The sequence below is a fragment of the Hibiscus syriacus genome, unplaced genomic scaffold, assembly GCF_006381635.1.
Source record: "Hibiscus syriacus cultivar Baekdansim isolate YM2019G1 unplaced genomic scaffold, ASM638163v2 tig00110607_pilon, whole genome shotgun sequence".
NCBI classification, from domain to species: Eukaryota; Viridiplantae; Streptophyta; class Magnoliopsida; order Malvales; family Malvaceae; genus Hibiscus; species Hibiscus syriacus.
The window spans coordinates 445,383-461,015 of NW_024062799.1; the positions used below are offsets into that span (position 1 = coordinate 445,383).

At 34.6% G+C, this 15,633-nt stretch overlaps 2 protein-coding genes across 2 annotated transcripts; both read right to left on the reverse strand.

Moving 5' to 3' along the window:
• On the reverse strand, positions 1-3,703 carry LOC120135351 (ethylene response sensor 1-like). The gene is made up of 6 exons (XM_039151626.1): positions 3,565-3,703; positions 1,999-2,928; positions 1,400-1,768; positions 1,004-1,270; positions 569-690; positions 1-420 (listed from the first exon to the last, which is right to left on the reverse strand). The coding sequence occupies exons 2-6, from the start codon at positions 2,902-2,904 to the stop codon at positions 180-182; spliced, it is 1,905 nt and encodes a 634-aa protein (XP_039007557.1). The 5' UTR covers positions 2,905-2,928; positions 3,565-3,703; the 3' UTR covers positions 1-179.
• A 5,538-nt stretch (positions 3,704-9,241) lies between these two features.
• On the reverse strand, positions 9,242-9,976 carry LOC120135376. Its single transcript, XM_039151649.1, has one exon. It carries the CDS (start codon positions 9,974-9,976, stop codon positions 9,242-9,244), a length of 735 nt encoding a protein of 244 aa, XP_039007580.1.
• Between the last annotated feature and the right edge of the window lie 5,657 nt (positions 9,977-15,633).

Here is a 15,633-nt window from a genome sequence, read left to right on the forward strand (position 1 = left end):
GCATGGAATGCTGCTTCTAACTCGCTACTTTCACCATATAACTCTTTACGAAATAACAGTGAGGCTATGCTATAGAACTTTCTCTAGTTTATAGACAGCAACCTGAAACAGCATGTAAACGGAAAATAATGTAAGTCGACATTTTCTCATTGCGAACATTAGCCACCTGCCACGGCCGCCTAAAGACTTCTTTGGTACCGTGCATTGGGATTAGCAGTACCGCGATGATCTCTTAACATCGGTTTTTGTCCACTCATTTCTGCACTTCCATGGAATGCTCTAAAGTGCGGTGAAGCTTGATGGATTGCCGAGTCACTCGGATTGCTGCCGATCCCCAGCTTCACAAGGAATGTTGCAGTGCAGCCTTTTTCATGGCCCTCACTCTCGATCCATATGTGGCCTCCCATCAAATTTACAAACCTGGTTCAAACATTTGAGAACAAAGGTTATCTGATGACTACAGCAAGTTGGCAACGTCATTTTGATGCCTATAGTGGATGATCCCTTTATAATAAGATTAACAAGAAAATGTTTCTTATGCATAGGATTTCAGTATTTCTAATTTTACCTTCTACAAATAGCAAGTCCAAGTCCAGCACCACCACTAACGGATCCACTTCGAGGATGTGCAAATTTGGTAAAGAGATTTGGTATATCTTGTGGGAGAACACCACAACCAGAATCCTTAACCTGCAAGAATAGATGATAGGATCAACAAGAGCATCAAGTAGTAAGCTAGTAAAGCTCCAGACAAACTGCACAAGGAGATCACATGGATGGGAATTCATAAACAAAAGCCAGGAGATACCTTCAATGTATATCCTAAATGGCATGATTCGAAAGGAAATTTAAAGCATTTGATAGCAATAGATGCCTTAAAAGAAAGAAAAAAAACTTTAGTCCTCTTTAAATTACTATTCGGTGCCTTTCAGATCATATGGTAAAAAAATCTAAACAGAAGTAAACTGAAATGAAAATAAAGTCAAATGAAGCAATTGAGAACCTGCACTCGTAAATAGAAATGGCCTTCGATTGACACTGGGTAAAATTCTGGAGGCCGCCAGTCTTTTAAAGACTCTGGTTTTGCAACAGAAGCTATAATTGAAACATAACCCTCCTTTGTGAACTTCACAGCATTGCCCACAACATTTAAAATAGTTTGCATAAGTCGTTTCTCATCACCAACAGCAAACATTGGCAAATCAGGTGCCAGAATCATAGTCATAGATAGCTTCTTTACAGATGTGATAGGCTTTATCAGATTAATGACCTAAAATGAAAAAAAATATCAACATTAATGCCTAAGTTGAACTGCAAAGGCAATTTTTTCCCATTTCTTTCATATATATATATATACTACTACTACTACTACTACTAATAATAATATCCAATTAACTACCTCTTTGAAGATTCCATGAAGATCAAACATTCCAAATTCTAATTCTAGGTTATTATCTTCAAGTCTTGAAAGATCCAGAACATCATTGATTAGTGTTGCCAAAAGGTTGCTACTCTTTAGCACTGTCTCGATCATAACCCTTTGCTCTGGAGTTAGCTCGGTCTCAAGAAGAAGGGAACACAATGCAATGATTGCATGCATTGGCGTTCGCATTTCATGGTTCATTACAGCAAGGAAATCATTCCGTGCATGAATTGCCCTCTCAGCCTCTCGGCGAGCCAAGTCTAAATCAACATTTTGTTCCATGAGCTGATCATAGGCCCTCATAGATTCCTCCAGAATAGCAGCATGAGAGAGAGCAACAGCAACCTGTACAAATACTACCATAAGTTCAGCGTTGGAGTCATGTCGAATCAAAGGCTCATAAATCATAATAAGTAAATAATGTCGTCTAACTAGGAGAAGACAAAATCCAATCATTAGAGCTTTTTAAAAGAAAATTCATAAATTTACAACCAAGAACATAATCAAAACCGAAAGTGAGTGTATCATTAAGACGTCATAAAGGAAGCCAACAAAAGAAAGCATGTAAAGATTACCTGGTCTGCCACAACTTCGACAAGTTCCAATTCATGGTCTCGCCATTTTCTGGCACTATCAGTGGGGAGAATAAGGACCATGACCGCATAGTTTTTGGTGGAGAGATCAGGCCAATCATTAATTTGGAAATTTGAGAGATGTAAAAGTGGTACCCGAACAGCAACAACCTCTGGGGGCACATACCTTCCCACTAAAGGTCTGATCCTAGCTAAAGGGCAGGTATAGGGTATACGCACTGCTCGAGCACTATTGAATACTTCGTTGACAACGGGAAGATTTATTTGCACAGTAGATCCAACTTGTATTTGGTAGTTTAGAGTATGGGAAAGTTGCAGATCCATACCGTTCCTTGATGGCATCCACAATGCACATTCCTCCAGGCTCAAGGTCCTACCTAATTCGACAAGGGTGGTCTTCAATATCGTATGCCTGTCGAGTGTGCTCCTAATTTCATGAGTTAGCATCCTTACATGCCTTCCAGTTTCTTCTTGAGTGAGAATAAGGCCCATCTCCCTGTCAAGCTGTTCTGCCTTGTTCCTCAGAAATAATTCACGAGTTTTAACAGTCAACAAATCGGGAATAATGTGTACAAGCATCAAAGCAGTTACACATGATACAAGAGCACAAGAAACCTTTGCAATGGTCATCATCACAGCAACAGCTTTAGTGTGCATAGTGAATGTCCACAAGTTTATAAAGTGGGTTGCTCCACAAAGAATGATGAAAGCACCGAATTGCATAAGCACCCATCGATACGGGAAGAATGCAGATTTTTTAACAAAATAGATAAGTTCCAGGGGAATTGAAAAATAAGCCAGGGCAATTAGGACGTCTGATATATACTGATATTTAACCAGAAGCTCATCGGGTGGCCACTGAGAGTCAATACAGTAACAAGCCTCCATTATGTGGCAATAACAGCTCTAAATCTGAAAAGAAAAGAAAATATTAAATAACTTCCAATTCAATAAAGCAAATCAGAAATTCCTTCTGCTCACATATATCCTGAAACATCTGCTTAATATGTTAGGTTTTCCCTCCAAATTCATAGATTCGTATTTAGAAGGAATATCACGCCACATTAGTAAAAAAAAAAAAACTCAGTACAATGATAGGATTCATTATGTCACTCTTAAAATTATCCTACAAAAATATTAGGATAAGATTCCATTACAACTTTTTCATATATGAAAAGAACAATAATATGCTTTCTCCATAAATATTCACCGTCGTCTTCTACATCCTTATACATTTGAAATAATAAAAATAAAAGGAAAAACATTTTCTGAAAAGGTTTGCATAGCTAATCGGCTAATCGCACCACTAAATTAATGTTAAGAAATAAAAATTATTTTTCTCGAGATAGAAACTATACTTTTTTCCAATGAAAATAACTTCCCTAAGAATCAAACACAGATTAAGAAACAAAACTACTCAAAATAAGAAAAAGCATACAAAGGCTGAAACTCGTTAATCGGGATACATAGTTCGTCTTAAACAAACAGTGCTGAATCTCAAAAACTTAATCGACAGATAATTAAAAAAAGGAAAGATGAATGGATTACCAAGCTAGTGAATAGAGAAAAGGAGATTGAAAGGTCAGAGATTAGTTGCAGATGCGCCATCCATTTTTCGAGATAGCTGTATCCCTTTCCTTTCCGAGCTTCTCTCTTTGATGTTATTGAACTTGCAACTTGCAACTGCGAGAAAAAGAAGAAGGAAGGGAAGGTGGGAAAATGAGCAAAGGGGGCGAAAAGCCAAAGGCTTTCACGGTCAGTGAAGACGACGCACGCATTCAAAGGAACTGACTTGAATTTTATTTACTATATTTTGTTTTTTTAAAGGTTGTTCTGCTACGTGAGATTTCATTTCGGTGATAAAAGGTGTCTATATTGGATGGATCCGTAATTAAAACAAAATTCTTACTGTTAATGCGTTGCTGTGAACAACATAAACATCTATCCTTAAAGGTTAATGTGTCTATATTGAATTTTAAAGGTTAATGTGTCTGCTAAGTGAAAGCTGTTGTAGGAGCTCATAAAATTCGGATATTAATATCGTTATAATATTTTTATTATCAGTTTTAATCATGAAATCTATCCTTTAAAAAAACAGACACCACTAACCATAGAATATCATATTTTTGTGAACAACAATCATAATTAGTTCATTTAAGGGCTCAAATTTAATTTTTTTTTTATTTTTTTTAAATCAAGAGAAAGGGCTTATTCATGGTAAAAATCATCAACAGTAGTATTAAATCACTTCTAAATTTTAAAAAATAAATTTGTCGCAAAATGAATAGTTAGCAACGACAAAAAAAGAATTTATAGAAAAATGTTAGTAATAAGTTATTGTATTGTAGAGAAATCATTATATTAGAAGTGATTTTATTCTACTTGATATGATATGAAGATGGGCATCGTCTCCAAAATTAATATAATATTCTTAAATTCATATTTAATTATTGTTACTCTTTTGATAGGAAAAAGAATGGATAAGATTATATGTAAATAAATAAACATGATCGAAAAAAATAAAAAACAATAAGATTTACGTGGAAACTTCAAAATGAAAAAACCACGGCAGATGAGAATAATTTCATAATTATAAAGGAATAAAATACAATAAGATTTTGGTGAAAGAAAAACTTGATTTCTAACCCTTACTCTTAGTATTTATTTATAACGACAAATATTTGATTACAAATGAAAACTAAATAGAGTAAAAATCTACTTTAATAAAGTTATCTACTTTTAATCAAACTAGGATTCTTACTTTCTCAAATTTAAATACTAATCTGTGCCACTTTGAATTCGAGTCAAACTCTAACAAATATCCACCTTAACACGAATTCTATGCGAAGGTTTCGAGATAAAACACACAAATTCAATGAGACACCCAAACTCAACAAAAAACAATTCTTCACTTAAACAAACAAGTTTTCCATCTCTTCCACAACACCCCTCAAAGGGGTAATCTTCAGTAATTGATACAACTGAATCCAAGTTTTTTCTCTAAGCTTGGATTTAGCCTTCACATCGACATGGTTATCAAAAGTGTCAACTTTGCTCACAAATATATCATCACGAGTAATATCATGCACAACACAATCTCGATCATCAATAATAATTCTATCACGGGGATGAAATATCAACTGCATTGTCTAAAACTATTGAACCTTGTAGAACATAAAACTTGATAATATTTCTCTGTCCTTTCATCACAACAAGAGAATCATTAAAAATCTTCATAACTCCACCTTCACTGGAGAATTTGTACCCTTTTAAATTTAGGGTACTTAGCGAAATTAGATTTCTACTCAAATCTTGAACATGTCTCACATTACCAAGTGTTCGAACAATTACATCAAACATCTTAATCTTGATTGTGTCAATACTTGCAACTTTACAAGAGACATTATTTCCCAAAAATACATCACCTGTAGATACAACTTTATAGGTCGCAAACCAGTCACAATTAGGACTCATATGAAAACTATCAGAGTCACGTATCCACTCATCACTTGTTATAGAGGTGTCGTCAGCCACAACTAGGAGTTCTCTGCCATCGCAATCCTCTGCTACACCAGCCTCACCAGATTTTCTTGAGTTTTTCTTTTCAGCTTCTCTCTTAATTTTATTCTGTAACTTGTAACACTTCGATTTAACATGACATTTTTTTTTTGCAAAAGTGACAAGTTTTACCTCAGTTGGAAGATTTTGATATGCCCCCTCCTTCATTACTAGAAGAACGTTCGTCTTTTCTTTCATTATCTAAGCTAGTTGATCCATGTACCACGAGACCTTCTATCTGGGGCTCGGAACCAGATATAAGATGCTTCATCTTGTCAAACGAGTGCATGCCATTATACACATCATCAAGAGTGAGTGTTTCACAACTGTACATAATTATGTCTCTGAAAGATGAGTAGGAAGGAGGCAGTGAGCACAAGAGAATCAATACTAAATCTTCTTGATCATACTTCGCTTCTAAAGTATCTAGATCAGAGACAATTTCTTTGAATGTATTTAGGTGCTCTTCAAGAGACGAACCTTCCACCAACTGAAGCGAATAAAGACGTTGCTTTAAGTGCAACATGTTGGTCAACGATTTCTACATGCATAGTTGCTTCAATTTCACCCACAAAGAAACACTCGTTTTTTCCTTCAACATATCCTGAATATCATACTTTATTGTTGTCATAATATTGAACCCGATACTCTAATATCAATATGTTATAATATCGAAACGATTATCAGCAAACAAATAAATATGATCAAAAAAGAAAAATAAAGAACACCAAGATTTACGTGGAAAATCTAAATAGAAAAAATTATAGGCATATGAGAAGAATTCACAATTATGAAGAAGAAAATACAAGAGGACTTGAGTGAAATAAAAACTTGATTACTAACCCTTACTAGGGAGTCTGAGAGCAAATCCCAGCCAACCCGATGGTAAGCCTTCTCGAAGTCAACCTTAACAACCATCCATTTAGTTTTGCCCTTTTTCTTTTTCATTGAGTGGATATATAGCTTCTTGAGCCACGATAATATTGTCGGTGATGCATCGTCTTGCAATAAAGCTTGTCTAAATCACGACAATAATTTTTTTGAAAATTTGCTTTGAATTGGTTAGCAATAATTTTCACAATAAGTTTATACAAAACTGAACAAAAGTTGATCAGTCGACTCTGGGTAATAAATTTTAGGTATTAGCACAAGAAGCGTTTTGTTAAGATCGTATTCGATATTATTACCGTCAAAGATACCTTTGACTCAATAACACACCGAGTGCCTTACCGTTTCTCATTGATTTTGGAAACAAACAACCTGGAGCTCTGAAAGGATTCATATTGAAGAGAGCACGTTTTATCTCATCATCGGTGACATCAACTTCAAGGCTTTGAATATCTGCTCTCTCAAGTTTGGGAAGCATACCTCTGGTCGGATATCTTCTAGCTCGCTGCCCATTATCTTTGTAAAGGTTGGCAAAAAATATGGAAGCTTCCTTTCGAAGTTGATCATCATCGTAGAATCATTCATCATTGTTAATTTTCAAGGCTTGGATATGGCTCGCCCTCCTCCTGTTCATAGCCTGATTGTGGAAAATTTTGGTGTTCCGGTCACCTTAGAACACCCAATTGCTTCTAGATTTTTGTTGCCAGAGTAACTCTTCGTGATCAAGGACCTCTTCCAGTTTAGTTCTAACTTCCAACTCTTTTTCGATCAGCTGAATGTTATGATTCCTGTCAAGCTCGCCTTAGATTATGGAAAATTGCTTTTTGAGTTTACGCTTCTCTTGAAGGATGTGCCCATAAACCTCCATGTTCCAATTGTTACGAGAAATGGTTATGTTATGCACAAAGCTAATAAGATTACCTTCGGTGCACCAGCTTTCACGGATAAAATTATTGATATCAGGATGTTTAATCCATCCGGCTAGGAAACGGAAAGGATGAACATGCTTCGAAGAATCACGGCTTGAAGAAATGAGGAGAAATAGTCGGTGGTCTGACTTAAGCCGAGTAAGATGTATTATAGTGGATTTCGGCGCAAGATCGTACCATCCCACATTAGCTACCATACGATCGAGGCGCTCAGATATTCTCCCTCGTGACCACGTGAACTTAAATCAGAGAGGTTTGCTCATCCATAAACCCTTGAAAGAGTTTGCACTTCCGACCTCTTGTTGAGCAATCTTCCTTCTCTATATCGGATAAAATTACGTTAAAGTCTCAGGCAAGGATCCAAGGAGCTTCCTTTGTTGCTTGAATGCCATAAAGATCCTTTCAAAGAGCTTTGCATTTCTTCTTGTTCGGGCTGCCGTATACAATCGTAACATAAAATGGTTTTAGAGGCGTTCTATAGATGACTTTGCTGAGGATATATTAGGGATGGACTGCCTCGATATTCATCAAAATAAGATCATTCCAATGTAACCAAATACCTCCGGAGAATCCAATAGTCTCCACTCTGAATGAGTTAACAAAACCCGTAAGAGTAATCACTCGATCAGTTTTAGTTCCGCTAATACAAGTCTTCACAAGCGCCACAATGTGTGGATTGTGCTCTTGAGTATACTCGTTAAGGATTCTGGGAAAACGAGGTCCATCGCATCCTTGACAGTTCCAAGATATTAGTTTAAAGTCCATGGATAAGGGAAAAGAGTACCTTTATTGATCGTTGCCATTTGCAACGCCTGATTGTTCCACTTCGCCACTAAAAGCTTGGATATGACCTTGAAGATTTTTCACTACATTATTTATCGTCTTTCGAATGAAAGGGCGAGCTGGGGAGTTATTCTTGAATTTAACCCTTTTACTTCTAATAGCATAGGCCACACACTTCTCTTTGGTGGCCGTCAAGCATTTACTGCTAAGGTTTGTCTGAATTTTAGGGGCAGGTAAGCTTAGTCTTTCTTTGAATGTGATGGCTGCATACTTCATGAGATATAAGGAGGTCATCGTCGGTTGTCCCTCTAGACCGACGTAGTTGTCGAATATAGGATTAGTGTTCGATGTGAATTTGGCTCCATTAAGCTTGACCACCTCAGCTTCTTGAGAATTATTGTTTTGCATGACAGAGCAAACTTATTTGATTGTGTCCACGTGAATTTCCTTCTTGGTCAAAGGATCTTGATAGTGGTCATGGAATTCACACTTATCTCAGAAGCACTTTAATGAACCATGGGACCCTAAACTTTGGATTGAGTCTCCTTTTTCCGGGTTTCAACTACTACTTTTCCTTTGATTTTGGCTCCTTGGCCTTGGGTGCCAACTATTTGAATTTCACGACTGATCAGCTCCATGCTGATTGTTGAGTGGGTCTGACAAGACTCAGTAGCCAAACAATTCCCATTAACCAGATTGGATTAAGGCGCAGTAACCGCAATAACATAATTTGTTCTTTCTTCTCCCCGATTTGATTTTGAGACTTTCCATGAGTATGAGCGTCCTCAGATAAGGCAACAAATGGAGATCCGAATCCCTTGCATGTTTTGATTTGTTCTGGTTTCTTCACCGTTCCGGTGGATTGTTTTCACCGTCTTCGCTCAACAATCATCCACGGATTATACATCGAGGAATCGACTTTTTCTATCTATCACTAACCGTTCTTTCAAAGGTTGTAGTCGGTCTGGCCGTTTAGTTAGTGGTTGCATTCGAATGGGAGTGTATGTAGTTGATCTGATCGGGCGAGATAGGATCTTGGTTCTGGTTATTGACATTGCAAACTTCCTTCATATGTCCGAATCTTCACAGACGAAGCATATGAGAGGAAGATTCTCATACTCGACAGTTTGAATTTTATTTCCAACGACCACCTTAGAGATCTTCGGTCGTGTAAGATCAATGTAAACTACTACTCCAGCGAATTTACGCCTATTATTGGTTCTTTTATGGAAGTCTAGCTTAGCCACCTTCCTAACGAGGTTGCCGATACTACTTGGAAACTTTTTGCTATACAAGTACTTCGGTAACCCCGAAAATCTTATCCAGGTCACGATCGTCGTAGGATACGATTGAGATGTGTGAAATTCCATATTCCATGGTTTAACCGTTAAGTATTGGCCATAGATAATCCATGATCCTTCGGCGAGCACTTTGGTATAATCATCGTCGTTTTGGAAGCGTGCGTGAAAATAACCAATCTCTAAATCCGTAAGATTGAATGATTGAGATGGATGCCATAAAGCATAAGTTTTGTTGTTAAGAGCGTTGAGGTCGATATTCCTCTCCAGTAACTTGAGAATAACCATTCTGGCCATGCTTGATTCCATGAGTTTGTACACCCTGTATGATAATTGGATAGCAGGCAATCCATAACGAGTTTCGGTGATAATATCGTCATCAGAGAGGTCGATTTCCTCCTCAATATTACCTTGTGTTCCAGCGTCTTTAGAATCACCCTGGGATTTTCCAGTTAAGATCGCCGCATATGACGGCACAGGGAGTGGTTGCTTCCCAGTTTCCATTACCGTGTTCTGGATAAGAGTGTCTTCCGTATTCCTAAAACGGGCTTTCTTTTTAGCCTCAGAATCTACCAAAGGGGCGTGGGGAGCGGCCAAGGCATCGTTTTCTCCATTCAAAGTTTCAGAGCATTCCGTCACGGACTTTCAGATGAAGAAACCTTAAAGGTAGTATCTATTTTCAACTTCTCTATATTTTTTATTCTTTAAGAGGAAGCCCAATAATAATAAAATAATGATGTTCAAAAAGAAAATACGTAATGTATGATTATGGGATATGACGACATTATAATAATACACATGCATAAATCTAAACTCCAATCACTTAATAAATATAAATTATATTTCATCAAAAAAATAAATAAATATAAATTATAAAATCATGTATAAATATTTTTTTAAAAAAATCAATAACCAATCAATATGAAATTATATTTCTTTATATATCACCTTTCTTGCTTCTTAAAGCTCAAATCCCGGATTTACATAAAATATGTATAATGTCTTTCTGCTACAAGAAAATGTACTTTTAGTGGTATTAAGAATAGTCACCAAAAATATCAAATTTAATCACTAAAATTTATAACCATCATTTTTTTTGAAATCGTAGCTAATAATCCCATCATTATTATAATAGTGATAACTTTTCTGAACTTCATCACAATTATTATATTTTTATGAAATCACTTTTTGACCAAAAACTTAACAACAGTGACAAATATTTTTTAAACAACTACATATTGGAATTAAATAATAAAAAATCAATTATGAAATTAATTATAATAAAATATTATATTTTTTATTGTTGTAAATATCTTATTTAGGGATATTTTTTAATACTCTAAGTGGTTAAATTATAATATATATTTATAATCATTTCTTAGTCATTAAAAATGCCCGCGCACACCTCCAATTTTTTTAGTAATTTAGTACAGTATATGGCTTCTAGGTAGATCGAACCTAAAATCTTTAGAGGAAGAGTGCAGCCTTTAATCACTAGGTTAAAAAAAGAATATTTATTTTTATAAAATAACAATTAAGTTAAAAGTTGATTGAAATTAATTTAATTTATAAAAATATATTAGTTTCAACATTTACTATAATTATTATTTAATCAAGTTTTTTTTATGATTTTATCATACAAATGGAAGAAAAAATAGATAAAAATAATTGAATTAGTTTTAAAATATAAATATATAAATATTAAGATTTATACCTGAAACATTTATTAATATATTTTAAAATGATTATATAAATTAATTTAATTTAATTAAAATTAACAATAAAATGATCCTTTACATGATAATTATTTGTCATACTAACATTAAATTTGTCATTGTCATTGTACTTTATGGATAATGATTGAAATTTAAAAATTTAAAAAGTATAAGAACTAAAATTGATCAAATTAGAGTATAATGGCTAAAACCACAATTTACACAGTATAAATATTAATGAAAATTATTTTTATTTTGATAAACTAGTAACCACTACTTTTTTTAGTTGTTATTATTACAATGGTTATAAAAATAAATAGAGACTTTATAAAATTTATTTTCATTATTGTCAAAATTTATCATAACAAAAAGTAAAATTAAAACTGATAAAAAAATTTATTGTCACAATAAATAACAAATAATAATGATCACTTTATATGTTAGCATTATCATATCATTTCTCATCAAGAAAATAATTAGCGTCAATTTGCATATTCTAATAGTGTCAAAGTTTTAGTAATGATAAAATTTGTGTCACTATTATATACTTACAACGATAATTTAATTGTGAAAAAAAGTAATAGTCATGATTACTATTATAATATTGACGAAATACAAGAACATCAGAATTATTTTGGTGGCCCTTCCGGTTCTCAAGGTTTCGTCTTGATTAATCCGAACTAACTCGTGTCGTACACTTAGTTTTGGTGGGTGAGTTTTTCAGTGGGAATTTTGTGTATTCACAATGACTCAAACACAATACATGCTTAAACGGAATCAAACTACACATCACTTGAACCAACCCCGTTAATACATCACAATTACTTCTAATGTTAGTGTCGTACATAAATTTTGTCGCAAACACTAAATATATATGCAAAATTAATCATAGTCACTAATAATTTATCACTAAAATCCTTTATTCATATAGTGTCATCTTGATGTTCAACAAACAATATTTATCTGCAATTTTCGAACTCTTGATAAAATTATCTTATCATATTGTTAATGTGTGGTATTGTTGATGTAAAAATATTGGTAAATTTTATCGGAAAAGTTTACATAATATCATTTGTTGAGAGTTATTATATAGATTCATAGAGTTATATATTAATATTAAATATTATTTGTGGTTGGATTTTATTCCCCGACTCCATTAAAAGCTTCAACAGACAAAATGGGAACCACTGATGGGTAAAATTCAGTGGAGATAAAAAAAAATGGTTAAATACAATATTGAATGCTCCAGTTGAAAGGTATGCACTATGCAGGGTTAAGATTGAAAGCGACTTCTTTTAGCAACATGAAATGAACATACGTCGCACGCCTTTGACAAGGCCCTGTCCCATTCGTAGTCTTACAATTACATTTTTATTTTAGGTATGACATTTGACTTCATAAATCTTTGATTTATAATCGTTGCCTCTACTTAATGATTCAAGACAAAAGATTTATTATTATATTTCGATTTTAATATGGTTTTCAGGTCAACTATTCTACTTTAGCCGATAAATTTAATATGTTTTTCAGGGACTCTACTTTAACTGCAAAATTTAATATGTTTTATCAGGTCTGCTTTTATCCTCACGAGTGAACTCTACTTTAGCTGGCCTTAGATGTTTTATTTTGTATGGTATTTAAGGTGTCGCATATGAGAAAAGAAAAACCTGTAGGCTTCCTGGACACATTTGGGCTTCGAAATATGGTTAATATTTCATCAGACTTCAAATGGGCTTATGGTCAGTGTGAATTCAGTTTTGATCATCCCTGCAGTGAAGTGATGGAATATGTTCTTGCGATTAATCAAATGAAGGTGACAATTCAAAAACAAACAAAAAAAAGTTAGTATCCATTTCACAACGATATCAAAGATGAGCCATTCAGATGGAAGCCTTCGTCTTGTTTCAAGAATCCTTCGCCCTTCGCCCTTCGCCCTTCGCCCTTCTCACTTGTTTTCTTTCTTTATCCATGAATCGAATAAATGCTATTTTCACCTGAATTCCCCTAAAAAAGAGTGATATTACAAAATTGTATAAAAATCTAAGCTTGTAACACCCCCATTTTCCCTTTGCTTTAATTTAAATTTATTTAATTAATTTTCAGGGACCAAATTGTAAGATAATGGAAATTTAAGGCATTTTTCGAATCTCTTAGAAGTTTAAGGACCCAGCTACGGAATTGCTCTTTCTCTATCTGCAAAGAAAAAAAATGGATTTGGTGAGATTTACAACTATGGAGTTTCGATTATCCAAAAAAAAAAAAACTATGGAGTTTCAAAACCACTTGCCGCAACAGTTAAGCTCATGACTTAGCCATTAGGCTGAGGCATTGTTTCAATATTATTTTAAACAAAATAATTCTTAAGCTTTTCGATTGGGATTTTAAATTCCTAAAACTAATCCCCAATCAGAATCGAGCCTTACCCAACCCAAATCCCTAAATTCAAAACCTTCACTGTTTTGTTTCATCCATTGTCCAACCCATCACTGACCACTGTGATCGACATTGCCTCCACCATAAGGACCGTCATGACCTCGCGACCAAAACCCCTAATCTCGTGCTATTCGTCTTAAAAATTCGAAGCTTTGGCGTAAACCCCCAACCACCGCACTGTTTTAAGCGATTTCACACCGATTCTAGCGCCCGTTCACTGCATCGCCACCATCGTTGGACTCCCCAGCGCCTCGCGAACGAAACCCAATCAGTGGGTTGCTCCGACGTCGTCGTTTTCTCCATCACCGCTGTGGGTAAGCCTCTATTCTCTTTTTCAGTTATTTCGTCGAGATTTGGGCTGATGTTTGGCTGGTAATGGTGTTAAATCGATGACTGAAGACTTGGGGAGCAATCGTCCGTCGTCCTCATCGTTTTTCCTGTCGCACGTGCCTCCACGCGCAGCTGGTGCGCGTGGGCTTCGTCTCCAACGGTTAAATCATCTAGAATCGGTCTTAATAGATCAAACCGGGTTGAACTCGAACCAACCCACTGATTCAACTCGTATTGGTTTGACCCGCTGTCTTTGACCAAAGTTGATTTTGACTTTGATCAAAAAGTCAAAATTTTCGAAAAATCATATTTTATATTTGTTGATGTCTTGAGTCCAAATTTAAAGTTTGTTTTGTCAAATTTTAACCCGAAAACCCTCAAATCAAACGTTGAATCTCAAACATGCATATGTATTTAATTATTTTATTCAAGTGTATTTAAATTAAAGTCAATGATTGATTTATGTTATTAATTATTGAAGGTACTCGAGACGCGCCCGATTGCTCATCAGCTCGACCCAATTCTTCCTGATTCATTCGGCCTCGTGAGCACGTGATTACTCTTATAGTTTCGTAACCCTTATAAATAGTGAAATTTAAATATTTCTTTAATAGTAACCCGAATTCATTTTGGTATATGTTCAAGCACTGTTGTAGAGCGTAGCGAGGCTAGTGCTCGCTCAATAGACTTTTCGGTCTGATTTCATTTTGCGAGATGTGTTCCTTGTGTGTTATATAATTGTTTTACATGTTTTATAATATAATTGATTTATCTGTTCTGAAAGATTATTGTTTATCTGATCTGATTTATGAATATATTATATGATTAATATCATGATTTTTGATTTACTGATTACACTGTGTTGTCTTATACATGTTCTTTGATTACTTGTTTTACTAAGAAAATTAATTAAAAATGTTTGTGGAATTCTGAACTTTCTGTATATTGTCTGAACTATTTATTAGGGTATTGCCTGGTTAGGTGTCTAGAATTCTGAGGTTCAGTTAGCTGGTAATTCCTTTCTATTCTGTTCTGGGGAACTGCATTTTTGGTGTACGGGTGGAGGGTAATTATCTGTTCTAAATAAACCCACTAATACTTTTATAATACTCTACTGAACTATTCTTTCGAACTCTTCAGTATAATTTATATTGCACTTATTGGAACACACTGAACTTCCTAGCTCACTCCCCAACTTTTTACCTTTTAGATATTTTTGCATAGGTATTCTCGGATCTAGCATTTGGAGGATCGACACATTTTGTACCATATATTTTTGTAATGTTTCCATCTTCTGAACAACCTTTATTTTGGTGACATGTGTCTATATATTGATATTCTAGTTTTATGGCATCTTGTGTTTACTCTTAATGTATGGATTTATATGATATTTGGTATTTAGTACTTATGACTTTATGTTTTAAATTTCTGGAATTGATTTCCATAGTATTATTGTGGATCTATAAATGTTTTAAAATTTTAAGTTATCTTTTGAAAATGTTATAGGAATTTGTAATGTGAGTCGTTAGATCTAATCGTATCGCATAGGTTGGATCTAGGAATTACAAAGCTAAAGTTATCAAGAAGAAGATAAAAATACCTTACTAACAAAATACAGATAAAAGGATAAATAAATTAAGGGCTAGTTTAGTGTTTATGAGAGGGGTTTTGAAGGAATACTTT

What these genes read in the sequence shown, in the direction of transcription:
- LOC120135376 (XM_039151649.1), bottom strand. Translation starts at nt 9,976, where the DNA reads ATGGAAACTGGGAAGCAACCACTCCCTGTGCCGTCATATGCGGCGATC.
- LOC120135351 (XM_039151626.1), bottom strand. Translation starts at nt 2,904, where the DNA reads ATGGAGGCTTGTTACTGTATTGACTCTCAGTGGCCACCCGATGAGCTT. An exon ending in TCGAAGTTGTGGCAGACCAG is followed by an intron (nt 1,769 to 1,998) that starts GTAATCTTTACA and finishes GTATTTGTACAG; the next exon opens with GTTGCTGTTGCTCTCTCTCA. An exon ending in TTCATGGAATCTTCAAAGAG is followed by an intron (nt 1,271 to 1,399) that starts GTAGTTAATTGG and finishes TTTTCATTTTAG; the next exon opens with GTCATTAATCTGATAAAGCC.